The sequence below is a fragment of the Strix uralensis genome, chromosome 2 (assembly GCF_047716275.1).
Source record: "Strix uralensis isolate ZFMK-TIS-50842 chromosome 2, bStrUra1, whole genome shotgun sequence".
Classification (NCBI taxonomy): domain Eukaryota; kingdom Metazoa; phylum Chordata; class Aves; order Strigiformes; family Strigidae; genus Strix; species Strix uralensis.
The window spans coordinates 53,258,081-53,284,737 of record NC_133973.1 but is presented as its reverse complement, the minus strand read 5'-3'; the positions used below and the strand labels follow the sequence as shown (position 1 = coordinate 53,284,737).

Genomic DNA, 26,657 nt, shown 5'->3' with positions numbered 1-26,657 from the left:
TGAGCAGCAGTGATCACCACATACCCTATGGATATTGAAACCACATGTCAGGGGAGCTGCAGTTCCCACTGGAGGCCCTGTGTTGTCTGCATGGCGTGGAAATCGTAGTGCTGAGCGGGCTCGTTTCCTTCCCCCACGGTTCAATCGATTTCACTGAGTCACAGTCACACCAGGAGTTTCATATCTGAGCACTGCCCTTTTATTTTTAAGCAATTTCTTGGTCTAAAACAAACATCACAAACCTACCAGTGAACAAATGGCAGCATTTTTTCAGGAGGACCTCCACCTCATTTCTCTGAGTCTGTTTGCGAAAATTCTGTTTTCACAGATTATCTCCATTTTCATGTTTTTCTTTCCCAAAGTAGCATAATTTACAAGAACAAAATCGTTTTTCTCTCCCTGAATATTTGACCATTTGCGTACAAGTGCAAGAACTTCCATGCAAAAATCTAAATCACATAAATAAAATTTAAGTGGGGTTTTTTTTCCAATTTGTCTATTAGAGCGGAATTTGCATTTATGTATTTGGAGATACAAAACTGCTAATCCTGGGCTAATTCTAATCCTAATTCAGATGAGCCTAAGCGACTTGGTTTCATTTTTATTCCTATTTATAACACATGCAAGAGATATGGAATCATATTTAGGGTTTCTTTGCCCATATCTTTAAAAATAATCAGTTATGTTAAAAGATACAAACAGCAGCTGAACATCATCCATAAACCCTGCCAGCAGGGAATCTGTGAAGGCAACCTGGGCACACACTGATGGACAACTGCTGATGAAATACGGATGAGGACAGGGCCAGCCTCTTCCAGGGCTCTCACTGCTGAATGCCTCCTGGCCCCTGGGTTTGGCCCTGCATGCTGGATGTAAACTGACACTTTAATCTGACTGGAAATTACATTTGTGGCTTAGCCATTGAAATTTCAATATTAAAAATGTTGTGGGAAAAAATGTGTAAATGGAGAAAGTGGTCTAAATATTGGGTTTGATGATTAACACATAAAATGAGGAACAGAAAAACAATTTTTCTCCTTTAGTATTGCTTGAGTTTAGTGGCTAGGTTGCCACACCTTATGTATAATCGTATCTTTAGCAGTATTAACAAACATGTCAGCAATTCCACCACTAAAAGGAATCAGCATATGCATCCAAATCTGCAGTTATAGGGGTTATAAGTGAAGAAGCATTAGCTAACAGCTTTAAATTCAACCATAGTAAGAAGGAGCCTACAAGACAGAAATACCTTAGTCCCTAGTCACCCATGGACAGGGAGACTTTGGCCATTTGGTCCTTTGACCAAGAGACCTGATGACTGATAGGGGAATTGTTTATTGGTTGCACATATTTTGGTCATATTGTGTTACATAAACCTCTGCCTTGAGAGATGAGCTGTAGCCTGGTCTTCCTGGAGGCTGGTAAGGTTGCACAGAGCACCTAACTGGGCCGGTGAGCCTGCAGCCCTCCCCCTGGGGGCAGACATCCCAGGCCCTCCATCACCCTTTCTGAAAGGGAGCCCTCTGAGATCTCCACAGCAGATTGGTAGCCCAAAAGCAGACTTATCTTGGGCTGTTGGTGGGTGTCCTGGTCCATGTGTATTTGTATCTCATGGAGTAAATAGACACAGGGTTCACAAAAGGAGTTTCTGGTTTGATCATGCTTATCTTCTGACAGCAGCAGAGAGGCAGAGACTGGGGCAAAGCCACAAGTGCAGGATCCAGTTGCCACATCCATTCCTCAGAACTGGGGCTCCTTTCAGGGCTACAAGACCACACTTTGTAATTTCACTCTTTGGGCATGATTTCTCTTTTGGATCATGGTATATTCCCAAATAACTAGACATTTGTCCCCTGGGATGGTCCTGAAGTCTTTGCTTAGTCAGAGCATCTTCAGCTCCTGGGATGATTCCCTCATCTTTATTCCAGCCTGGAAATGTCTTACTTTAAAAAACCCTACTTGTTTGTTAACAAACTGGAGAAAAGTGATCCTTACCTGGAATGTAGCCATCGAATTTTTTGGTGCAAGCAGAATTTCTTCAGGTACTAATAGTCTTAGCAACAATTCTACCAAAAATTATGTGCTCAGCTGGCTCTGGCTCTTTCTGGTAAGAGTATGAGGAAAGAAGACAGCACAGCTAATTACTTTAAACCTACAAAAAGTTCATGGCAGATGGGAATGTGATAAAAGGCTCATGGGATGGAGGTATCCAATTAGGGGACTCCTCTGCTCTGGTGCTTCTCTTCTCCAGTTTCACTGGGGTTGAATGTTCACTGCTCATCTAGCACACTGCATTGCAATAAGCTCTTCCACCCACAATCATGAACTGCTTTCCAGACCTTGTTGGAACTTACCTCTAGAAATTTCCCTCACGTCACATCTCTTTCCACATTTCTGCCTGTGATGGGAACAGCCAGCGTGCTCCAGCTGTTCTCACAATCACGGTCTCCCAGGACTTCCCCATGGGGAAAGTTACCAACACCTTGTCACTACTGCAAAATGCAATTTGTGTGCTTGCAAAAAATTAGTCCATGATCCCTTAAACACTTGTCCTGAACTGAGGCTTCTGTCAGCTTTCAAAAATGGCCTGCAGAAAGCTATGCTGCCAGCTCAACTGCCTGGGCAATTATGACAGAGAGAAAAAATGTCCCTGGACCTTGCATCTGGTTCTGTTCCCTCCAGCATCCCGCTGGCATAGCAGGTGCTCTCATTTTCTTTTGGTAAAGATTATTAGCAAATTACTAAAGTGGGTGAAATTACTAGACTCTCCTGAACAACATACTTGTCTCCTTGCCCTGCTCCTGGAAGATGGCATGCGATGCTGTGGAGAAGAGGGCTTGTGGAATAGCCTAAGTCAAGCCCATAGGATCTGAACTATTCCCAATGTTATCTTCAGTCCAAGATATCCACACATCTGGTATCAGACAGATTAGCTGCTTAGATCAGCAGCTATCCATATTTTCTGTCTTGAAAATGTAAAGTTGGGACTGCAAGAAGCAGCCATCTACAGCAGTAGTGTGCCTTGGAAGACGTTTCCTTTGCTGTTCACAAGCACAGCTTGACTTTTGTTTTGCATGGGGCTGAAAATCCTCTGAAATAGCTAATGGATGCTGATTCACAATGTTGATATTGTAGAAATAAGAGTTTCCCTTCCTAAAGGATTATGATCTGAGCACAGTGACAAGTATACAAGCTTGTCCTAATTACCACCCATCCAGTTTGGCCGCTTATCTGAATAACTGATGTTGCAGCAGAAGGGAAACCACCTCTGGAAACTGATGTATGGAGTGCAAGGCTTACCTGAAGCTGAAGCAGAAAGACCAAAGTGTGTGGCAGGACCACCTGGCCCTCCCCTTCCCCCAGCTGTGGGGACATCCCTGGTGCCCAGCAGGCTCCAGCCAACCTTTCCCAAGGCTGCGCATAACCTGGCGCGTGGGCCACTCCACATCAGGTCCCAGGATCATCCCCTGTGTCCCAGATCAGGAATGACAGAGCCTCCCTGGGACCCCAACTGCCCTTTGGCTGGTGGTGGGGAGGGAAAGGTCTGCACCCAGCTCTTGCTCTGGCAGAGGCACAGAGAGGCAGTGGGAGCCAGACCCACATGCTCCTGCACCCTCCCAGCCTGCACACCCCCTCAGACTGCTTGGAGGGGCCAGTTCTCCACGCAGATACCCTCTTCTGAGCAGACCTGGAAGCTGCCTGCAGCTGCAGACCACAAGAGTTCTCTAAATCATTCTCCATCTTGAAAAGGTGAGCATGTTGCACCCAGATATTGTTCTCATCATGTCTCCTCACGATAGCATTGGGGCAGGCATCTGAATATCTGGAGCAAACCCCTCACTCAGCTCACTGTTTCTTCTGCTGACAAAGTTTGCCAGAGATTTATACTGACAAAGAGAATTATCTGTTAAAATATCCCAAGGATGAGCCTTTTTAGTTGTTATGCCTGAGATACATCCAAAAAAAAAAAAAAATCCCTAACAAGTGATTTCATGGTCAGTGGCAAATACATATTTCTTTCCAAGCTGCTGCACGCGTGAAAAGCCTAGATATTTCTCATCCATTTACAATGGGTGAGTAGCAGACAGGGAAATTTTCTGCACAGAATGAGTCATTTCAGCTCAAAGACTTTAATAAATGTCAAACTAACTGCCGTCCCCCCGGATACCCATCAGAGCAGCTGTGGTGCCTTGCTACTGTGGCTGCCCGCAGCGTGTGGGAGGGGAGCGCTTTGAGGGCAGAACTGGAAAGCACTTTGAGCAAAAAAGCAGTGTCAGGCTCAGGGCTCTTTCTACACCAACAGCCTGTGGGAACCTGCTTGTGGAAACAAGCTAGAGCTACTTGTTGGCATCATTTTAGAGGAAAGTTTTCACTGAAGTCTTGGAAAACCCCAACCCAAAAAATCTGCTCTTTGGTCACTGTAGTTATTCAGGATGCCATGTTTCTTATATATGCCTTGCTGTAGAACTGTGGTGACACTGAAAGCACAAATAGCCAACCAAAATTATCCCACTCATTAATTAGGAGCCATTCTGGGATGTTTGGGGATGAGTGGTCTTCGACAGGTACTCAGTCATGAAAGGCACAAAGCTTCTGGGATAAAGCCAAAGTAGCTTTATACACAGGCTACAGGCAGCAGGAACCCACCTTCTGAATCAGTTAAAAGCAAGCATCTCTCTGCAAGGTAATGACATACAAATAATAAGCAAAGGATGTGCCTCTGGGCCAGTGTCCTTAAAAATATTTCAGTTCACATTGTGATGGAGAGAGCATGAAAAGGGAGTAGTGTTTAAACAGACTTTGAGGATGATCTTTAAGCAGGTAGCAATTCACAAACACTATACAATGCAAACATAGTCCTCAGCCAGAGCTACACTGTTAATATTCTTCATTTAATACTTCTCTCCCACTTGCCATAACTAGTTGGTGTACTTATCTTTGTTAATGCATAAAATGCAAAAAAAATATGCCTTGTTTCCACTGTTAATAAATCCTATCACCCTGATGGGGATTGCTACACCAGCCTTCAAAGACACACAAGGCCATTGTCACTACCTATAATCATTTGTTCATTGTGACTAGGGTGAAACAGGAATTTAGCCAGGATCTAGTGTGAGAAAAGTGCAGCGAACAAAGATTGATAACATCCTAGCTTTAAACTGACTTTCTCTGGGATTCAGTAAGTTCATACATCCCCCCCTTCTCCAAATAGAAAGAATAATGAATGTTCCTTGTCACCCCTGGAAAACAGAGAAAGAAGTTGGCATTAATGTTTGTGAAGGTGGTGGAGCACGACATGGACATCATTAAATGATTAAGTCATAAGGCCTGTGGAGTCTTTAATTCTCCTCTTCCTAGGAGAAAAAAAAAAAAAAAAAAAAAGTACATTTTACTCACACACACTCCTGGGACATAAAATACATGTTAGAATAAGTTTTCTCTGGAAATCTCTAAATCTCCCTCCCTTCCCATTTTATTTATTTTTTACACTGTTATGCCATGTTAACCTCTATAGCCAGCAGGGAGACCTGGCAGAAAATGAACCATCCACCACAAAAACATACAGCTAAAAATAGGGTAGGATGCTACAAAATTCACCTACCAAATGCCAAAGAACCAGCACACAGTCAACATAGCAATTTTTGTCCTTACTGAGCTTATTTTTCATCTTATTTTCTACAAGTTTGGGTTCTCAGAATCACAAGCATGAACTCGTCAGCCTTTGGCCAGGCACCACCCTCCGGCACAGTGCACTGGCTGGCTGGCAGCGGCAGCAGCAGCAGCTCCTGGCTCTGGGCAAGAAGAGATGTATGCAAAGGAGAAGACAACCCTCATCCCACCACCTCCCCGGGGCTGGGGTGCCGGCCAGCCAAGCAGAGGAGCCTGCTTGACATCCACGTTTTGTAAAACACACTGTAGCCCAAAGCATGGTCCTGGTTAGTGAAGTTACTGGGTGAGATCCTGTGGCTCGTGTTATGGAGGAGATCAGATGAAATAGCTGCAGCCTCCAGGCCTAAAAAGCTGTTAAAGGGTAGGATATTTCTTCTCTCACCACCTTCAGATCTTTTCCACTGAATCTCTACATCTAGGGGAAAGGCCAAAACTAGAAAGGCCTGTATATTAGTCCATTAGGTTGTTTCAAGAAAACGTGTTTAAACCCAAACCCTCCCTTCCCCGCAAAGACTGGTTTGGGAGTCTCATTTTTCCCCTGTTCCTAGTCATCACAGAGTTCAGTACATCTTGTAGCTAAAAGCATTAAGTACTTCATTACCACAAATACCAAAATCACTTTATTTTTTTACATAGCTGGAATGTAATTGTATTTCTCAGAACTCACTTTTGAGCTTGAATGAAAGTGAGCCAAGCTTGTGACTCTGGTAACCCAAACCTGTAGAAGATAATACCACAGACTAGGTGCATGATGACAAAAATTGCTGTATTGACTATGTGCTGGGTTTTGGCATTTGCAATAGTTTTGCTGATTGCTGTGAATGAAAGTTCTGGATATACAAGTTTAATTAACTGAAAAAATAGTTCAAAATCTTTCACACGCGTGAAACTTTATCCATTGCACGTAAGTACATATATTAGTTGCAATGGTTTGCTGATTAGTGTGTTGCTTTGCCTGACTTGTTAAACAAAATGCTAAAATGACATGGTCTGCTGATTCATCTCTCCCCCCTTCTAGATGTTATTCTCAACTGAATATGTAAATTATGCTTTCTTCCACAATTCCTGGTACCTTTTATTGAAGATTTTTCAATTCCAAACCTGATGTAGTTTTCTGTTTGCTTGCAATGTGCATCATGAGTTTCTACAAACGGTATAAAATCTAAGGATAAAGGAATTTTCAAGAAATAGCAATCAAATTAGATAGAAGGTCTGTGTGGAATAATCTGTATTTGGCATTAACGTATTATACATCTCTTGCAGAACATTAAAAAAAAATCACAATGAGGAGCAATTGGCATATAGAAAAAGTTAATTTCTGAAAAAAATACACAAAGGCATCATGAACTGTCAGCCCAGCATATAGGTCAGCCAGATTTTTCAACTAAGAGTTAGTGAATGTGTTTCATTTACATTATTATCAGACTTGCCCTAACGCCCTGCTGTGACACACCACCAGTAATTTCAATCCAATAAGGACTGGAGGGTTGTTAAATGTCAATAGCAGAGTTGCGCTGCAGGAGACAGAGGTCAGGTTTGGGACAGCAAGGTGTCGGGCAGCCCCTGCGCCTCCTGCCCTGCAGAGTAGACAGCAAGCGGAGGAGAGTGGTACAGAGGGGGCGCTGATCTCCTTCACAAGGGTTTGCACAGGGGCAGCACAACATGAGTTGCTAGAAGAAATCTAAATACCATGAGGTGGATGTTGACCAGGCTCAAGTTCCCTGGGGGAAGACAGAGTCTGGAGGACGTGAGCACCCTGTCCTGCTGTCCAAATTGTCACGGGCATGGCCCATCACAAGAAGAGGAAGCACATAGGTGGATGGATAGACAGCCTCCCTCAGAACCTGCATCTGCCTGGGAGGGTGGGATGCCAGCACCTCAAGGCAGATGTGGGCAGTTTCACCTCCTACAGTATGACCACAAGTTTCAGCAGCTTAGCATTTTCACCCCTTTTTGATTTCACTCTGTGAATGGGAGATTCAGACAGACAGACAGAAAAACAGGAACTAGCACATCTTTTATGAAAAGTTGAGTCCTAGAGAGGATGGAGGGTTATTAAATGCCAATAACAGAGTTGCACTGTAGAAGACAGAGGTCACCTTGAGCCCAACAGGTTGGTCAGGAGATCAAAACAGAGATCTTTTAGGTGCCAAATTAGAATGTAACTTCTCTTTTCCCACCTACCGTGAGAAACATTGTTCATGAAACCCTTTCAAAATGTGTTAGTCTATTCATTTTCACTACTGTATGTCCATGATGAGATGGCCCATTAGCCAGACTGATTGCAGACAGGACTCTGGGAAAAAGTGCTCTCAAGCTACAAGAAAACCTGTGGAACCAGGTTTTGGGTCAGGGTGCTGGGATAGCAACAAGGGGGGAGCAAGAAGAGCATCGCCACAACTGTCTTTACAAATTAGTGCAAACTGTGAACAGTGGCATGTCTCCTGCTGTGGTCAGACACAGAGGAAAACAGCTATGTGCAGCCAGCTGGCCAGCAAGTGGAGGTGCTGTGCCTGGAGATAGCCCAGGCAGCACCCGGCACAGCAAAATGACTTGCTCCAGTTCTGCACGAACACAGTGGCTAGTAGAGTCCTGCTCCTGCAAGGATGTGCCAGCTGAGAAGGCCATGAGCAGGACATGTGCCACAGGGGTGATGGCTCTTTGAATACCTATGCCCTCCCCTGGGGCTAGGGAGGGTTGAGATGTGCAGGTTTGGAGGGGGGGAACCCAACACAGCAGCCTGGTGAGCGAGGGAAATAACACATCCAACAAGGAGACAGGCTGATCCTCACTAAGATGCCTGCTGTTGAAGAGTCAGATTTCTCAAGGAGGAAACTAAAAATCATTTCCTTAGTGACAGAGGAGAAATATGTAAATCCAGGAGAAAGTTGATCAGGAAAGACATGATTATGAACAAGAGTTTAGTGGTGTGAGAAAAGATACAGTGGGAAGAAAATAAAAAGGATTGCAAAGATGCTTGGAGACACAGAAATCCTACTGGTAGAAAGAACATTGATATAAAGAGTCCTTTTTTAAAATATAAAGACAGGGCTGATACAAAGCCCATTTAATTTTGGTTTGCTTTGGATCACCAGCAATGACACACATACACTGAAGAATGAATGATGGCTTGAAGTCAACATCTGATTAGGTTGAGATCTGTGAGGTCCTCATCACTGGCATTTCTGAGTTTGCACTGGATCTCTCATAACAGATGGATATGAAAACTGAAAATGGCCCAACAGGTTGAGAACAATAAAAGGAAGTCTTTCAGGTTTATATTGCACATCAGTAACGTATTTAAACCACTCCTGCAAAATACACTAAGGAGCAGGGACTTTTCAGCTAGCAAGCATCCATAGCCCAAGCTCATGCTTTACGCTGAAAGTTAGTGTCTACTCAGAATCAGTAAGCGTTTGTGATTCAGAAAAACTTTTCCAATAGCCAGCCTATTGTGTAATCAGTTCTGTTGAGATATGCAGCACTTTTCACCAAAGCAGATAGTACTGGCAGTTGTTGGGGGTAAAGTCATAGAGATGTGGTATCGCAGTTGACATTGCAGCACAGAAAAATGTTTGTGTTCCCAGAAAAACCATATTTTACCCAAATAACTGGTTTCTGTCACTGATTATAGAATGACAGAGAAGACACCACCTGTTTTGAAGGAAAGAGACCTTGTGAGACAGCCGTTCTCCTGCCTGGGGAAAAACAGCTGTATCCACACCTGATGTTTTTCAAACTCATTCTGAAAAATCACCAATAAGAGTCAGTAGTCTCCTAGCAAATTGTCCCAGTCTTTCCCTATTGTCACATGAGATGGCTTATTTGAAAAAAAATGAAATACCTCCTCCAGCTATTTCCTCAGTAGTATCTCCACGCATTGTTACAACACAAACCACAGTCAATGAGAATTAAATGGGTAACAATCTTTTGAGGTAAGAGCAAGAAAGTCTAGGTAAAGTTTCTAATGAAATTTCTTAACATCAGGACTTCTGAGCTTCTCTTCTGATTTATTAAGGCTCTGTTCCCTCCAGACTCTCTGATATACAGAATTTCAGGAAGAATGATGGCTCCAGGAGGAAGCAAAGGGGAGGTGATTTTTTGATGGGAAGCTAATATCAGCAATAAATATAGGGCAGCTTCTGCTGCTTCTTAACATAAACCTTTCTGAGAGGCTGAATAGACTTTGTATTTCCTCAATGGAGATACATTTTTTCAATTTAAATTCTTATGCAGGTGAAATAGTGCTTTCATTGATGATCGCAGTAGAAAATCAATTCAGTATTACATATTGTGAAATAGATCCCATAAATTGTCCTAGCCCCCTGATTGCAATGCAGATCTGACAACCCACACAGCTGAGGCTCCGTCTCTATTTAGATAGCAGATGGCATTCTGACTGCCACCTTATAAACAGAGCAGGTGAGCTGGCAGTAAAGATAAGACAGAGAGATCTGCTGACATCAGATTAATATAGACATTTCTTTCTTGATAGTATTTGATTTTCAGAGGCTCTTGAGAATTTAGAGTTGAAATCTCTGAGATTCATTATATACTGTACTATACAAGGTCACTCGTGTCACTGACAACTTTATGGGCAATAGCTCTTGCCGTCAGATAGCATTCAATATGTGCAAACACAGGCTGAAAACTACATTAATTTTTGGCTCTAACATTGCAGGTCCAGTCTCATGAACTGCTGGGAGCACAATTTATCATACTGGTGCTGAATTAATCATAAGAAAGTACGGGAAATATTAGACCTATGTCTCAGAGAGGGAAACTGTCATGGTGAAATTACGGGATTAGCATCGAACCAGAGAGGCTGCTGCTGCTGGAGCAGGGACAGGAGCTCAAAGGCTGCTGGAAGGCAGCCCCGGATTCAGGCTCCAGCAGGCCAATTCCCCCTGACTTAAGATGTATGGGCAGTGAAAATTGGTACCAGCGTGCATAGCTCATAATGAAATCACTACATCTCACAGCTTGAAAATGAGTCATCAGCCTCTTGGACCTGTGAAGTCGAGCTAAGTGGAGACAGACTCTCCTTTTAACTCTACTTACCATTTGTCTCATGGCAGACATTTACCAAAACTCAGGTCTGAAGAAACATTTCTTACCTCAGAACAACCTCCACAGGAAAAATAAACAAATCTTTACAGATCCATGCAGGCATTGCACCAGTCACTGGATCCCACATTTCTCAGCTCAAAGAGGTGAACATTTTTAGCTCTGCTGTGTCCAGGCTACTAACTCTGATGATATTTAAATTAATACCACAGTGGGCAGTCACAACACTCTAAAAATCCCTTCTCCAGGGGGGGAATGAAAGCCTCTAGTAGGGGACAAGGGAGCAGACAAGCCTGTAAACTTCTCCCCCTATAAGCAATATCCAACAAGAGAACATCTGGGTGATGCACACTCATACTTAGGGGCCCTGTTTCTCTCCTGCTCTACAGTCTGAGGACTTATGAGAAATGTCAAAGCATGCAAAGCCCAAAGAGCAGCAACTCATTCCTTTGCTTTTCTTTAAACCTTGCAAGGGACAAACACTGAAAGCTGGCCTACTGTACCTATGAAAACATTTGCAGTTCTGTCCTGGAATTAAGCTAAGAAAAATTATTGACGTAATGAACACAGTGATATAGCTTAGGAGAGATTTTTTTCAGAACAGATGAATGTTTTTTTAAGACTTTCACACATTTTTGTGGGCTTGGGCCAAACCCCTGCACCTGCTTTGGTAACATCACTTGCACTTCAGAGGACAAGATGTGCTAGCATTAAGGGCATCTGGGTTCAGGGCAAGGGGACATACAGTGGCTGGACAGCCAGAGCCTGCTGGAAGTTGCTACAACTCCACCAGACTATAGGAAAGAGATGGCAGGATGCGAAGTCAAAGCTGACAAAAGATGTGCAATATATTATATACAGCTGATGCGGGGCACTGAAGGCTTTCATTCTCACACTAGTGGAAAAATAGCAGCCACTACATTGATTTTGACAGTGAGACTGGATAGACAAGAGGGAAAGCTACACAGATACTACATGAATAAATATAACACTAAATGCAGGGGAAATCTCTGTGGGTGGGTGGGTGAATGTGTGCATGTGCATCTACAAACATGTCAAGTGAGCTATTCGTGTACTACAACTTCTCAGGCTGGTGTAAGTGGATGTGGCAATAGACTGTGAAGGAACTGTATCCATAATATCATTCACTGTGAAAAGCTGGTTTCGATTTTCACTATCACATAGCAGCTAATGTTTGTTATCCACAGTAGACAGTAAATGATGTCTTTGATTTTTTTCTTTGATATAATAATTTTGGAGTAAACAATCATTTGTTCCTCTTTCTTTTCCAGCATAAAGATAGTCATAGACTTATCGATAAAGGAGAAAGTTCTCAAGTGGCTCAGGAAGGTGCAGCTTGTGGATTGCATATAGGCATGACCGACCCAGATGCTTTCTGATACACAACCGGCACAGCTGGGCAAGGCTGGCAGGACCTGGGGAAAAAAAAAAGGCAAGAACAGGCACCCCCAACCCCACCACCAGTATAAGTCAGAAAACAACAAACACCAGCAAGATTTGCAAATCCAATGAAGCACTACACAGTGACTTGCTGAAGTCAGGGAGAGCTAAATACATTATTGTTCATATTTATGTTGTCAAAGTTGGTTCAGTGATTTGAAAACTATGAGCACTAAAAACCTTTTTCTGCATGCACGGCTAGGCTTTTCTACATCTTTTCTTGAGCAAATACTTAAAATACCATAAAGGTATCTGCACTGGAGAGAGAGCACCAGGATGCATATGCCTTGCTCAGGATATAAGACAACTCCCAGCAGTATTGTGAGGATAAAAACAAGAGGGATTACAGGGAGCTGCAGGGGTTCTCAGTGTAGACCAGCCATAAGTGGGTAGATATGGCAAATACAGTTAGTTGTTCAAATTTACAGAAAATCTTTCTTCCAACTGCTGGTGTCTCAGCAGATACTTGCACAAGTACTGACTGCAATTTAGCCTTTTTTACTGTCTCTGAGTATTTATGCATGTCAGTCAGTCTATCAGTGCTCCTCAAAATAATTTCTTAATGTGTCATCCAATTTTAATTAAGTCTGACTGAAAGGAAAACATCACGAAGATAGAAAGTCTCCAAAAGTTTTGTGCAAAAAGGCACCAATGGTAAAAAAAAAAATTTAAAAATAAGAATAAAAAAATAATAAAAATGAGAAGCTTTTTTCCCCTCCCCTTGCCTTGGGGTGAAGGTTGCTGCAAACTCTTGTTAAACATTGGAGAGTCCAGGGTAGGGAATCTGTCTGAGGACTCACTGGGATGACGGTGAGGCTGGCTCGGGCAGTGGCTTGCACGGTACTGCATTCAGCAGTGCTGCCCTGGTGGCTTCCCCATGGGGTGGCCAGACAGGTGCTGCCAGCCCACCCCACCGCAGGTCAGCTGAGGGTCACACCAGGCACAAACCCCCTGGAAATGAGTCTCCGTTGCTTCTGCAGCCGCATGCTTGCATGTGCAAATGCAGCTTGCTAGTGAACATGTCCCTACCTCCCTCCCCTTTGCTTTCCCCTTGCTGGAGCTGCTCCAGGTTGAACCTTCACGCCCGCTCAGAGGTACTCAGTTTTCAAGCCCTGTCTCAGCCCTGCCCCTTCAGTTTTTGACCAAACAGTACTGATCACAGCAGTGTTTGGCAAGCAACGCCAGACTAGAGAGAGGTGTGTGCTTAAAAGCCTGTCTTTATATTTTCCAGGTAAGCTTCATAATCTGTGCTTTTACTACAGTAAAATATAGGAGTTTAAACAGGCTGATAATGCCCCCTCTGAGAAGAAATTAATAGAAAAATATGGGATATATAGAAAAGAGCACTTGTACTACTGTCACTGGAAGTGAAGAAAGAAGCTCCATCTCCCAAAGCAGTTAGGAAAACAGAAACATTTTGTATCTCACATCACTTAATAGCTAGGAAGAGGAGCAATTAAAGGGAGCCACTTAAGTAACCCCAGCAGAAACGTCAGGAGGTAGAAAGACAACTCTTCAACCTAGGGTGCTTATTTCAAACAGAAGGACCTCAGAAAACACAGAAGTAGGGGGAAAGGGCAGTTGCAGATGTTAGATAACAGCAAAATATCTGAAAGCAGGACTGAAAGGATAGGTGAGGAAACTGAGGAAATTTCATTTCTGAAAAATGAAGAGTCAGCAGGAGCTGAAATGCCCTTATAGTTCCTTTGACTGTAAGGGAGAAGAGGGTGACCAGCTGAAAGTGGAAATCAAAAACAAAGTTCAGGAAGAGAAAATTATTAGTATTGGGATATTTCTTTAGCTTCACAAACTCTCATTCACACAGGGCAACTGGAGCAGGACAACCACAAGCACTGCCTCTGCTCATGCAGCCTGCCATTGCTGAGCCCTGAACATCTCAGATATGGGGACAGAAGTCACAAGAGGTGAGAATCATTCAAGCAGAAGTCCTCCCAGAAGGTTTTAGACATGACAGATTAAAGGTCTGCATGAAAATCCATGGAGAAAGGGAGTAGGACAGAAGGCTATTAAGCCAATGTTTCATTTCCTCCATAAAACCCACCTGTGTGCGGAGAGCCAGCACAAAGCCTGTGCACAACATTGACAATATCAATTTACCATCCAAGAGCTATTCTGCAGCTGGAAGCAGGCTCTCCATGCACATTGTGCTTTGCTCCGTGGTGGGGAGAGAGCAGGCTCAGGAAGGTGGCAGGCTGCCTGCATGGGGGAGCACCATTCACCCCCCGCGTCAGCAAAGCCCTGGGAAGGCATACACCAACTAACGAGATACCAGTGAGCTGGGAAACACTGAGGTTAGAGGTGGGGGGGGACCTAATTCAGCAAGTCCATATCCCAGGGATATTGCCATTGGATGGATGAAGTTCTGGCTGTAAGTAGTGCAGGTGGAAATGGCACAAGAGGATCTAGATTAATTTCTGCTCAGGAGTTTCTTTCAGTAGATGGGAAACATAATTAATTGTAGGAAGGCTGAAAGTAAGCTGCAAAGGGCATTGCTGGTTTGTGCTGGGATTGCAGCCCCATGAACCACATGGAAGACCTGCGTGCTGTGAAGCTGAATAGCCACCTGGCAAATAGCTCTGCTTTCTCCTGGAGACCGAGAACACACACACTCATGTCGCTTTTTCTGCGGGAAGCAGGACATTGAGCCTCGGTGCTAGGTTGAACATAAGGAGGTGGTAATAAAATATTATCTGTCAATAAACTCTCATAACAGTTTTTAATCCTTGGATTAAAAATCCTTCAGTAGACAGGAAAAGAAAGCACAGAATAACTGACCAGTTTAGCCACTGAAACCCTAACACTTGGTGGCAGATCTAGCAGCAAAACAGAGATCTCTTACTCATTTCTGTGTCATGTGCTGCAGGTTTGAAATTGGTAGAGAAGATAAGAGAACTTATATAGACCATTACTTATAAAAGCAGTTAAGAAAATGTAGTTAGGTAAAGGAAATAAATACTCTTCTACCTAAAAAAGAGAAGAAAGGAAATCATTACCTTCCCGAAGCAGAAGCACCTGCTCCACTTTGCTGTTGGGTACTGCAAGATCCAGGGCACATTTGAGTTCAGCATTTCTGCATTTCGGGTTAGCACCATAGTCTGTCAGCAAGATGACTACCTCCATGCTGGATTTCCTTGCTGCTGCATGGAGGGGGGTGTCTAATCGCTTCCCCATGTTAACATTGGCTCCTTGAGCGAACAAGAGTGCATGGTTAGATCTGGGAGGCAGAAAAACTGTCCAAACCCACATCAGATGGGCTGGTTTCCAACAGTAGCCTCAATAAATGAAGGGGTTGGATGGCACACAGGCCTCCCTCATTTCTCTCAATAACAGCAGTGCAAAACTCAGCAGGTCAAATACCTGCTGTGTAAAAGTCCTCTGAGCTATTGAACCCTGTCTGCAATGGACAGAACTGAGCACTTTGACCTTCAACCCAATAGATATTCAAAGACTACCATATGCTCTGTAAATTTGTTAATAACATAAAATCTAACATAGATTATGTTAATTTAATTGCTGAGGGAAAAAAAAAAAAAAACAAACACCTTTAGGTATCTCATTGTAATAACTCCAGGAGCACAGCAAGCGAAATGCTTGCCCTAAGCTCACCAGGCACAGCAGGGCCACATTTCGAGCAGGTGTAAGTCAGCTAATGTACACTGACAGCAAAAATTTATGCTAGCTCATAGGCTGTGCTTGGACCTGTAGTGATTATTCTTTCAAGCAGCTTTACTGCCGTCTTCATCATCCACTGAGATGTAGGTGAAGTTAATGTTTAGCAAGGCAGTTTATCATGATCAAGAGTTGATTTTGGTCACTAATACTAGCCAGCATTGTCTGTGCTTCCTATCATCATTCTAGAAAACTAAAAGTATTTTATTTTCACATTCAGACAGTCTCAGGGACGTCTCTGTAATTAGGGCTTTTTTTACTGAGGAAATCATAAATTCTTCATCAATGCAAGTGAAATTTTTAATAGCCTCAAACAAGTCTCACAGACTTGGGCTGCTCAAACACCTCTTGTGAAAATAACCAGTGATGTTTGCAGTGGAGTGGCAGCCTGGAGAGACCAGCAGTGCTGGCTCACATCACCGTAGCTCTACCCCGGCCCCTTTTCCAGGTATACCTAGTTCCAAAAGCTTCTTGACACAGTCTGTCCTCTGGTACGTGCAAGCCACATAGAGCGGGGTCCCGTGCTGCAGGTCTTCTTGGTCAATGTCAACCTCATGGGCCAGAAGGATCTCCATGCACTCCCTGTGACCTGTGGAGAGAAGAAGAGCCATCACTGAAGTGCTGTAGAGCAGAATACACCCAGATACAACCAATAAGCCCCAAGAGCTGGGAATAAGCCAAGCCTATTTATCCATACCAGTACAGACAAGTTTTTTATGGAAGAATATTTTAACATCAATAAAAGATGTATTCCTCACTTAGTTATTGTTAGCTTCACTCACTGCCTGAACGTTACCTCTCTTGACCGCTTCGTGAATGGGCGATGCAAGGTGGTTGCCGAGCTGTGGCTTGGCTCCGAATTCGAGTAGCATGTTGACACAGGCCACACTGCCACTGCAGCAGGCATTAAACAGAGGAGTGATCCCATCAATGGTGACAGCGTTGACCTGGAACAGCAAGACATGCTCAGGATAATCCAATTTAAGAGGAACGCCCTTGCAGCGTGCCTCATGCACAACAGAAATGCACCAGAAAAAGATGCTTGTCTTGTTTAATTTCAGAATTGATTTTGTCAACAACTTACACTTTCAGAGTTATATGTTGTGGCACAACATATATAACATTCTCCTTTGAGGTCTGCCCTCTTTCCCGGATAGCTAGTGCCATAAAGCAGCAACACTGCCTGCTATGAATGGTCCTCCTAGGGTTGCTCAGAAAATGTAGATTTAATTTTTTTTATGTGGAGAACTTGAGTATCTTCATGGCCATCTAGTTTGCACCAACCCAAAGCCAGAACACACTCAGATGAAAATGGCTTTGCTTTTTAAATGAAAACATTTACTTTATGTTTAATACTTTCACCTGAAAACACATTTCCAGCAAAAGACATTTTCACGGAAACATAGTCTTAATCCCAAACAGAAAAGGAGCTTGAAAGAGTTTGTGTTCATATGCACGTATGTTTATGCATGTTTATAAGAGAGAAAGAATTTCCTTCCTTCACCTCTGATGTAAAACCTGACAAGAACCACCATCTGTCATTCTCCACTGGGACAGGACAGTCCCTGGCTTGTGTCGTGCACAGCACCGTAACTGTTATGTTTAACTACATAGCAAACCCTCAGAGGCAATTTATGCAGCAAATCTGCATGTCTTTAATTCTGTGGCACACTGGAGAAGAGCAATGGATTATGCAAGCACATGGCAACCTGAGTGGTTTCCAAATCAGGGAGAAGAGGAAAGAGATGGGAGAGGAGGGGCTAGAGAAGTCCTGGGTCACTGGGGAAGTAGAAGGACTTTGCTACCAGTGCAAGCACAGGAGCTGCATTGCAAAGGGGTCAGAGCACCAGGCTAGAAATACCTTAACTCACAGAATTTAACTAGCAGGATATCTTGCCTTTAAAGCAGAGAAAGACTGACATTTAAAAAAGAACCTATTGGTCTCTTCTGGGTACTTCAGCAGTGGACTGTCTGCAGTTGATACCTTCCTAGGTACCATTTGTTCTTGTTCATTTGAACTACTGACTTGTTTATGATGCTGTATGAGTCAACTCCTTTTCCCACAAGGTGTTTTCCCCGCAATTACAAGCCAGTCCTTGCCATTTCCAGTGTTTCAGTCCTTGCCATCTTCAGCAGCAGTCTCCAAGCATGCAGCAGCCAGTGCAAGGCCACGCTCCCCCACGTGAAACTGCACTTGCAGGTTAGGCAGGTACACTGGTGGAGGCAGCCCCTGCTCCTTGGTGCCTCCTCTGCTTGCTCACCTTCATGGAAAACCAGTGGAGGAACAGATCTGGCTGGAAAATAATCATGGCAGGGCCAGGAGGTGGACAATTTGGCATGGTATGCGGATATACCGGGTACCACAGCATGGGGGATATCTGCTTAGATTTTGGAGCCCAAAATGTGGCTTGCTCTTCCTGAAATTGCAAGGGTCCAACTAAAACTCTGTTTCAACAGCATCATCACTACAGATCCCAGCCTTTTTCTTGATCTTCCTCCCCTCCTGCTAATTGCTGAGGTAAACTATCCCTCATCCTGCACAGCTTCTAAAACAGCAAAAAGAAAGAAATAGATATGCCTTTGGGGTATCTGTATTTCAGACAGATTACATGCTGCAGCCCTGCAGCTCAGCACTGCCACCCACCTCCCCCCAGTCTCATCAGGCAGATGTGGCTGATGCTGCTGGAGACACTGGGGGTCTATCAGCATCATTTCACAACAGGGCCAGTGAGGGTAATCAAGGAGATAAGTGAAGAAGAAAAATTACTTCTTTGGTTTCCCTCTCCACTGGGCTTTGGTTTAACTGGTAAAAGAGGAAAGAATGGTAAGACAGATATTACGGAGTAAATGGTTTGGTAAAAAAAGGAAATAAAGAAGAGCACAGCAAGAAAGAAGAGCAGCAGAATGGCATATTTTTCTCCCAGAAGTTAGACAACTGCCTGTTGACTTTATTTATGAACAGAGAGCAGGGGGAAAGCAAAAGCCAAAAAAGATTGGAGCTATATATTATACCAGGAATAGGCTGATAGAGATGATTCTCTGAGTTATAAAAAGGCAATGCCATTAATATACCAAAATCAAGTAAAACTGAGCAGAAAGGGGTTTTCCTTTCATCTTCCTAAGGGATTGAAATTTGGCACACAGTTTATGGAGCTAACAATTGCATTTTCTTCTGCAGAGGATAGCTTGATTGCCTGTTTTGGTGTTGCTCAGTTTCTTGCCATATAAATTGTACTTGAAAACCCAGCTGAACGAAATATATTATTATGTATTTCACCCATCCCTCTATCTCCATTGTTAACATGTATTCTACCTTAGGTCCAACTGAGGAAAATGTTATTTTATTAGCAGATAAAATGTTGCATTGCTTCAAGCACATCTATTTTTACTTATGTGAGACTCCCAAACCATCCTGCAGAAAACCAGAGGTGATCTCAGTGATAGTTATGGGGGGAGAAAAAGGGATGTCATTTTCTTCACCTAGCATTTCTCATTCCTTTTCCATCAATCGTGACTACATTTCACATACAGAGGGAAAACAAAACAGAGTAATGGGGTGACCCAAGCAGCCACCAGGGAAGGCAAATCTGTCACCCACAGAAACAAAGCATTGTTTTATTTTTCCCCGTTTCTGCCTGAGATGCTCCTGTCTGTCTGCATCCCGACCCTGCTGCTCGGGCAGCCCATCCGACATCCCCGCTGCTGCAGGGAGCACCCGTGCTCCAGCCACCCGCATCCCCGCCGGCCTCCCCGGGGCTCACCTGAGCGCCATTCTCCAGCAGCACCTTCGCACAGGCAACGTGGCCACCCAGGCAGGCCTCATGGAGAGCCGACACACGGTCTGTTGTCACCAGGTTCACGTTGAAACCCTGCAACGCACGGCAGGGGGCATGAGGGGAAAGCCCTGCCCAAACCACGCGGCTCCCCCGGGGACCAGCACAGGCATGAAGGGCAGTTGGACCGCAGCCGGGGAGAGCCATGTCGCTGGGTGTGTGTCCAGGGAAGGTTGGATTAGTGCTGTTCAGTGCTTTGGTGCTCATCCCCAAAGACAGCAGCTGGTGATGGGGTTAAAGAGAAAGCAAGGACAAGCTACACCTTCTGTTTCCAGTTCTTTACAATGCACAGTCAATCGCAGGAAAGACATAGCGTTTCTTTAATTATGAGGGTGGCATTACGTTCCCTATTAAGTCCAGCACCAAGGACTACAGCTGGTGAGCTTCGCCTCCCTGAACAGGGACACCTCTGGCACAGGTATCAGCAGCTCGGCCGGGGCCCACGGCTCATTCAGTGGGGAGAAACAGGTTCCCCTAGGATATGATTCATCCCATGCAAACCAGCTGTTTCTAGTAGGTCAGATGAATTCTGTCTGAAAAATACCTCCATTGACTGTATGGGGTGTATGAGTGCCTAGTGTGTTTCACTCAAAAGTAGTAAGTACCTCCAAAACCATAAGACAGATGAGACAAATCCTACCCACAAATCAGTTCCTCTTATTGACCACCCACAAAATGCTTTTGCACCGGAAGAAAGAACTGCTGCCTTATCCAGGTATTTCCCTAAATAACAGTTTTTACATCTATCCCTGCACAAACAGAAACCAGACATATTCACAAAGGAGAAAGCAATTGTCATATGTGCTTTCCCCAGAATGCAGCTAAATCTCCTGGTAATTAAGATTTCACAACCATGCGTGAGAACAGGCCTCGAAGCAGCTCCATTTTCCGCTCCATGTCTTGTGTTTTGTAACATGTTTTGTGTTTTTGTCTCTACCTGATGTGCTATAAACACGGAGATCACAAGATGGCAGCAATGCACTTTTTGGTAGGCAGTAGCAAATTGGACGGGTAGAAACAAGTCTCTGAGCAATGTAACACTGTAAAACTCACCAGTCCCCATGCAATGAGCATTAAAAGCAAACACTGTACCCACTTTAAGATAGAAAAACAATCTATGATAGAAAAACAACCGTTTTTCAGTTACATGAAAGAATTATTAATGTAAAGGCTGTCACTAAAAATTTCCCATACATCAGTGCCAAGGGAATAGATAAAACCTTAAAAAAATGTTGAGATTATTCCATTTTCTAATTGTGTAGATGTTTCAGACTTAATGATCAGCATATTCCTTCAAGAGGAATGTCTTCTAAATAGTCCTGATAAGGAGAGCTATTCACAGAATCACACTCTCACAGAATCATATTCTCAATCATTATTCATATATATATATTTTTTTAAAAGGAAACTCAGTCATTGCAAATGAAAAGCAAACCAGCAATCCATTTTTACGAAATGGAGACTGAGTTATAGGTCTTACTATAGCCGTTTGCCAAACACTGCTCATGCTAAACCTTGTTTTCAGATGGTTATTAAACTCTTTTCAATGTATCTGAAAAATAAAACTTTTCTTCCAGTGCCAGAACAGGCATTGGTGAGTCCCTGAGCTCTTTCAAAACTCCAGCACTCCATTGTCCCCTTATGTCCTGGCATCCCCGGGAAGTAGAAGCCTCATTGGCTTTCTTGAAAGCTATGGTCCTACGGCAGAGACTTCTGAGTGCCCCACATATACTCTAAAGTATAGCTCCATATTTAATTTTAGGCTAGTAGTGTAACTATATTAGAAGCAATGAGCAATGATTATGCTGCTCCATGAACAGCTTCATCCCTACATTTATCAAGCTGTGGTGAATCAGCTCCAATTCAGTCTCTACAGACATTGCTGCCTTGATCTCTTTTCATCACCAAGGACCCTTATCCTTCACTCCCAAAAATAAATGTCTTCAGGAGAAGGAAAAAGGGTAGATTAACTAAATGATGTATAACCACACCAGGTGCTTCTCCAGTGTGTAACCATGACCAGTGTATAACTGGGGCATCTAGTGTATAACCACAACACCGGGTGCCCCACTAACAAGGTGGTGTAAGGTCAGCATAAATGGAGATAGAGGGGGTCAGAAAACCAGCAAAGCCCTGAATGAATAAGCCCTTTCCCTTATTATCCCTAACCTCCATCACTTCCTTTTCTATAGAAGAATTATTTACCTTGAATATAAAAAGTCTGATGGCCAAGTCACAGAGTTTACACTCAGGGAATTAATTTCCCTGCAGTTGTCTTTGATTGGGAGGGGTGGGGGACAGTTGCTCCTTCGTGCCAGGTGACGGCATTGAGTTTAAGCAACGGTGGTAAGGAAGATGGTTGGTAAAACACAAAGAACCATAACCTGTCCCTTGGCGGCTGCTCACTTTCGTATCCAGCTTCTCATCCTTTCTTGTATAATCTTTCCTTTTCTCTTCCTCTTGCCTGAACTCTTGGTTTCATTTGGAGCAGAGGGTTTAAGGCTGACAGCTCTTTCTTTAGGAAGACCATGCTTGCTGTTTTGTAAAGCAAGATGTACTTTTACAGCTTTCTACCGATTTTTTTTAATAGCTGATATATACATTGTCCCTGTTCCCAAGACCAGTCTACATGAGACTTCTCATTGAGAAAGAGCCCAAGGATCATTGTTTATCATACAGCAAGCTACAAGCTGTAGTAGTCTTTGTCCTGGGCTTGTCCCCAGCATCCTAACTAAGCAAACTAATACATGCCCAAACGCATACATGCAAATGTATTATTTATACAACTGCATTTCTTATGCCCTACTGTAGTCTATTACCAGCTCACCAACTCACAGATCCAATTCAACAGAAACTACGCTGCTTCCCAACCTTTTCTTTACCTGTGGGCTTTTACCTGTGCAATCAAGGTTTTCAAAGACAGGAGGCGTCCTTGGAAGGCAGCGTCATGAAGAGGGGATCGGTCTGCCCAGCTGCCTGAAACAGCAAACGCATAGAAGTTAATTCAGGTAAGCAACAAATCCAGATCCTGGGAGGGCAGGGAAAAAACAGATGCGTGTAAATGCAGACCGGGACTGAAATCAGTGTGGGGTCAGCGGTGAAACTGCTTGATAAACTGATTTCAGCAGAGCAGCTGAGGGCTCAGGACTCCTGAGAAAGCTGGCCACTTGCTAAGGGACTTAAACAAAAGCTTCTGGTCAGAACTTTTAGAAACAGCTAAAAACATGCTTCAGCAAAGACCACGAGTTTAGTGCTGCTGGGATTCACCCGGGGACTTCAAAGTCCTGCAATTCTCCTATTCAAAACCCTATCAGCCTCTGTCTTTCTTAGCAAGCTTTTGTCACAAATCATATTGCAGCTTCTCTTGCACTTCTTTAAGAGACTCATAGCAGGGAGACATTTGTCCATCAAATTAATTTTACATGTCCCTGGCAGTTTTTCTTCCTGAACTGACAATTTCATAAATAATATCCTCCAGCTCAGACTAGCAGGTTTCATCCTCCTCCTCACTGGAAGGCTTCAGAAAAGACATGGAAAAATACATTCTGCCTGAAGCTTTACTTTTCTTCCTTAATCCTTTTGAGTTGTTGAACTGTTCAGACTCCTTCATGTATGCTAGTTTGCCCTTTTTCTTATCTTAATCTATTCATGTGCCAAGAAAAAAAAATTCCTTAGCCTAGCTACTACCTACAGGCATAGTCAGTCAGCTCAGGTTATATCCCTGCAACTCAAGTGGAGAGCAAATTTACTTGGCCTATAGTAAAATTTATAACTATACCGCAACACAGTGTGTAGTAAGTATTTCTCCAAAGGCCAGCTGCATTTACAGTTCCACAGGACAGAAGCAATACCAGTGTTTGCATTCATGCTCTGTTGTACAGCAACCCCATGAGCACTGTATTTGAAACCCTTGTCCTGTTTAATTTTTTCAGCTACACCGCACACCAGAGAATGGAAAGGGTGATTTATCTCCATTTCAGGCATTACCCAAAGCAGAGAGAAATCAATGAGAGGCACAGACACATCCCTGGGGACTTCAGGCCAAGGACACAGCAGAGGTTTCAGCCTTGGCTAAGGGAGTATTCTTTTGTTGCCCAAGAACCAGGGTGCGCTTCAGCTCATGGGGTTTTGGTTTTAACTTTTGTTTCCATTTGTTTAAGGAGCTGTTTCTGGGCTCCTAAGGCATGAAGATGGCAACATGCACACTAAGGCAGGTCGCACAATATACAACCAGGCTCCCAAGGACCAAGTAGGATATACCAAGCAAAATGATGGAAACAGGAGCCAGGTAGGGACCAAGAAACATTTTCTTGAAAACATCAAAAAAAGCCCACATCCCTCATCATGCTGGTGACTCAAATAGGCAAGCTCAGTTCAAAAAGTTAGAAGACAGTGCAAGTGACGAAACCCAGGGACCTTATACAGCAGGAAGATTCAGAAGTAACTCAGACAACAGAGCTACAGTGCCTTATTTAATCTTTTATGTGTATAGCATAGCACGTGCAAGCACACGTCACATGCATTTACAATGCACACATGCACACATGCCTCACCATGAAAACACATGCTGCTACATACTTCCATGCTAGCCACAGCAACCTACCTCCCTGAAAAGTGTGGCAAATATAGTTCCCATATGGGGCACATCGTCCCTTCACAGTTGTGAATGACATGTCTGAATACTGTGTCTTTTTAAATGTCTACAGATAAATTAAGCAGCCCTGCTGCTGCTGCGCTACTTCAGTGCAAAGAAAAAAGGCTGTGAGGCTCCACCTGTAATCCAATATAGTACCCCAGCAACAGCATCACATGATCTTATGTTGTGTAAGATTATCCTTAATAGCTTTTTGCAAATGGCAACTTGCAGATAAAAATATGTTGTGGTCTGCTAAACTTCAAGGCACTTCGATAAGAACCTGCATGAAGGAAAAAATGCTGTTTGCCATGTGTCTGACTACAATTTCATAAAGGCACTTGGAAAAAAATGACAGTAACAAATGACTGGAATTATATTCTGGAGAACAACAAATAAATTAATAATCCAGACATGCCTATATATAAAGGCTTTGTAAAAAATGCTTTGCTGCAGTATTTCTCTTGGCCTGATCTTAATCTCTCTGCTTTGGGTGGCCATCTCACACCACCCATGTTCTGCTCACATTCATGTGCTTGTTGATGATGGCACTATTCATCATGAAGTAAATGCCCAACAAATGAGTCACATAAAAATCTGTGATGTCACAATGCTGATCAGAATCTTCAGGTAGGAAAATATGTCCTCATTAGTAGCAAATTTAAAATATTGTGTAATTTTAATTAGTGGAATTACTGGGCATGCAAATACATGTCTACTCATTAACATGGCAGTGATGTGAAGGAGTAAAATCACTTTGAAAAAAAAATTTTAAAAATAACCTACTAAATAGCCTACTAAATACAATATATTCCCATTCCATATATTTTTCAGAATAATTTCAGCTGTATTCATTTTATCATCTGATTTAACAAAACAGAGGTTCTTGGCTTGGATTCATAAAGTCATTAGTTATATCCTCCTAGTATCTCCTTTCAGAAAATTAACATGTTAAAATTTTTCCCTAAATATTCTCTGGAAGTAAAGCTAGCTATTTAGTAAAACCATCTGTAACCCCTGCTAAAGAATGCCTTGCTTCCAAGAACAACTTTTTTACTTACCATAGTGCCTTGAGCAAATGTTGTCCTCATTTTAGCTGGGTAATTGTTGGAGTCTCATATTTTGCACACCTAAATCATGCCAACACATACTGACACTCCAAAGACCCCAGAAACGGAAGGCACTTCAAGTTAAAACATTCACCCATGCATTTAGCAGCAGATTCCTCATTTCATGGCAACTCAATTATTTAAATCCTCAGGTTACACAAATGTAGTAACTACATATTTAAATGTCGATATTTTTACTTTACCTGGGACTATTCCATAGATCTCTTCTGCTATCCTGGCAGCCTCTTTTCTGTTGCCTTTAACAATATAGAAATGGGTCAGCAAAGCCAAGGAAATCTTAATTAAAAGCTTGAAGCAAAATAAAGCAAAAATGGCAAAATAAATGTTAGTGAAAGCATGGAGTATAGAACTGCTCTCCATTTTGGTTTGCTCTTCAAATAGTTTCTCAGGTTGGCTAAATTGCACTGGGCTATTCTTGGTATCATATGTCATCTATTTTAAACCCTCCAGAACCTGCTGTTCCTCAGTTACCAAAAATACATTCTGGTTTTATTTGGTATGGGTTATTTGATACTAAATAACAATACCAAGGATAAGATAGTTTGAACATCCAGCGCCATATAGGAAACAACAGAAAATCCTTTCCAAACCCACATAATTAGAATAAATTTTCAGATAGATGCTCTCCATACCACCTGAAAGCCTACACATCCACATTTTATATATATATTCTTTGATGTAGCAGTTCCATGTACAAAAGCTACATAGGTAAAGTTGCAGAAATTGTTCAGAGATACTGCAAAAAGAATACTTTTCTGTCTTTCCTGTCTTGGTAACAGGCCTTGCTGGTACTCAGATACAGAACAAAGGCAAGCATATCAAAGAAAATCATTATCATGCAAGAATCTGAAATAAACCCACATATTTTCAAAGCCAGGGCTAAGAAGTCAAAGTTATTCTAGGAAGGAAAAAAATACACTGAACGTATGTAATCAGAAACACATGATAACATACTGGTATTTTCCATCACTCAGCGATAAAGAGTGGTGTCCATTCATATCTCTTGCAAACAGCATCTCACTGGTTTGAAAGAATGGAAATATTTTTACATTATCCATCATTGATTCAAAGGTGTAATACTTGAAACTGAAGAAGATGCACTCTTTCTTTAACTGCTCTTTTTTCTTTCTGAAGGCACTTGGCTTACATAGAGAACAGAGTAATTTTTTCTGC

The 26,657-nt window shown here is 42.9% G+C and overlaps 1 protein-coding gene across 2 annotated transcripts; it reads right to left on the bottom strand.

Annotated features, from left to right (window-relative positions):
• Nucleotides 1–6,880: 6,880 nt before the first annotated feature.
• Nucleotides 6,881–26,474, bottom strand: ASB11 (ankyrin repeat and SOCS box containing 11). 2 transcript variants are annotated; one of them, XM_074858741.1, is made up of 8 exons: nucleotides 26,439–26,474; nucleotides 25,667–25,720; nucleotides 22,618–22,697; nucleotides 19,650–19,757; nucleotides 16,685–16,835; nucleotides 16,343–16,477; nucleotides 15,213–15,404; nucleotides 6,881–12,173 (listed from the first exon to the last, which is right to left on the bottom strand). In XM_074858741.1, exons 1-8 carry the CDS (start codon nucleotides 26,449–26,451, stop codon nucleotides 12,049–12,051), a joined length of 858 nt encoding a protein of 285 aa, XP_074714842.1. In that variant the 5' UTR covers nucleotides 26,452–26,474; the 3' UTR covers nucleotides 6,881–12,048. The 2 variants fall into 2 exon arrangements, with proteins under 2 accessions (XP_074714842.1, XP_074714841.1); XM_074858740.1 differs by lacking the exon at nucleotides 26,439–26,474 and having other exon boundaries at nucleotides 25,667–25,887.
• Nucleotides 26,475–26,657: the final 183 nt, after the last annotated feature.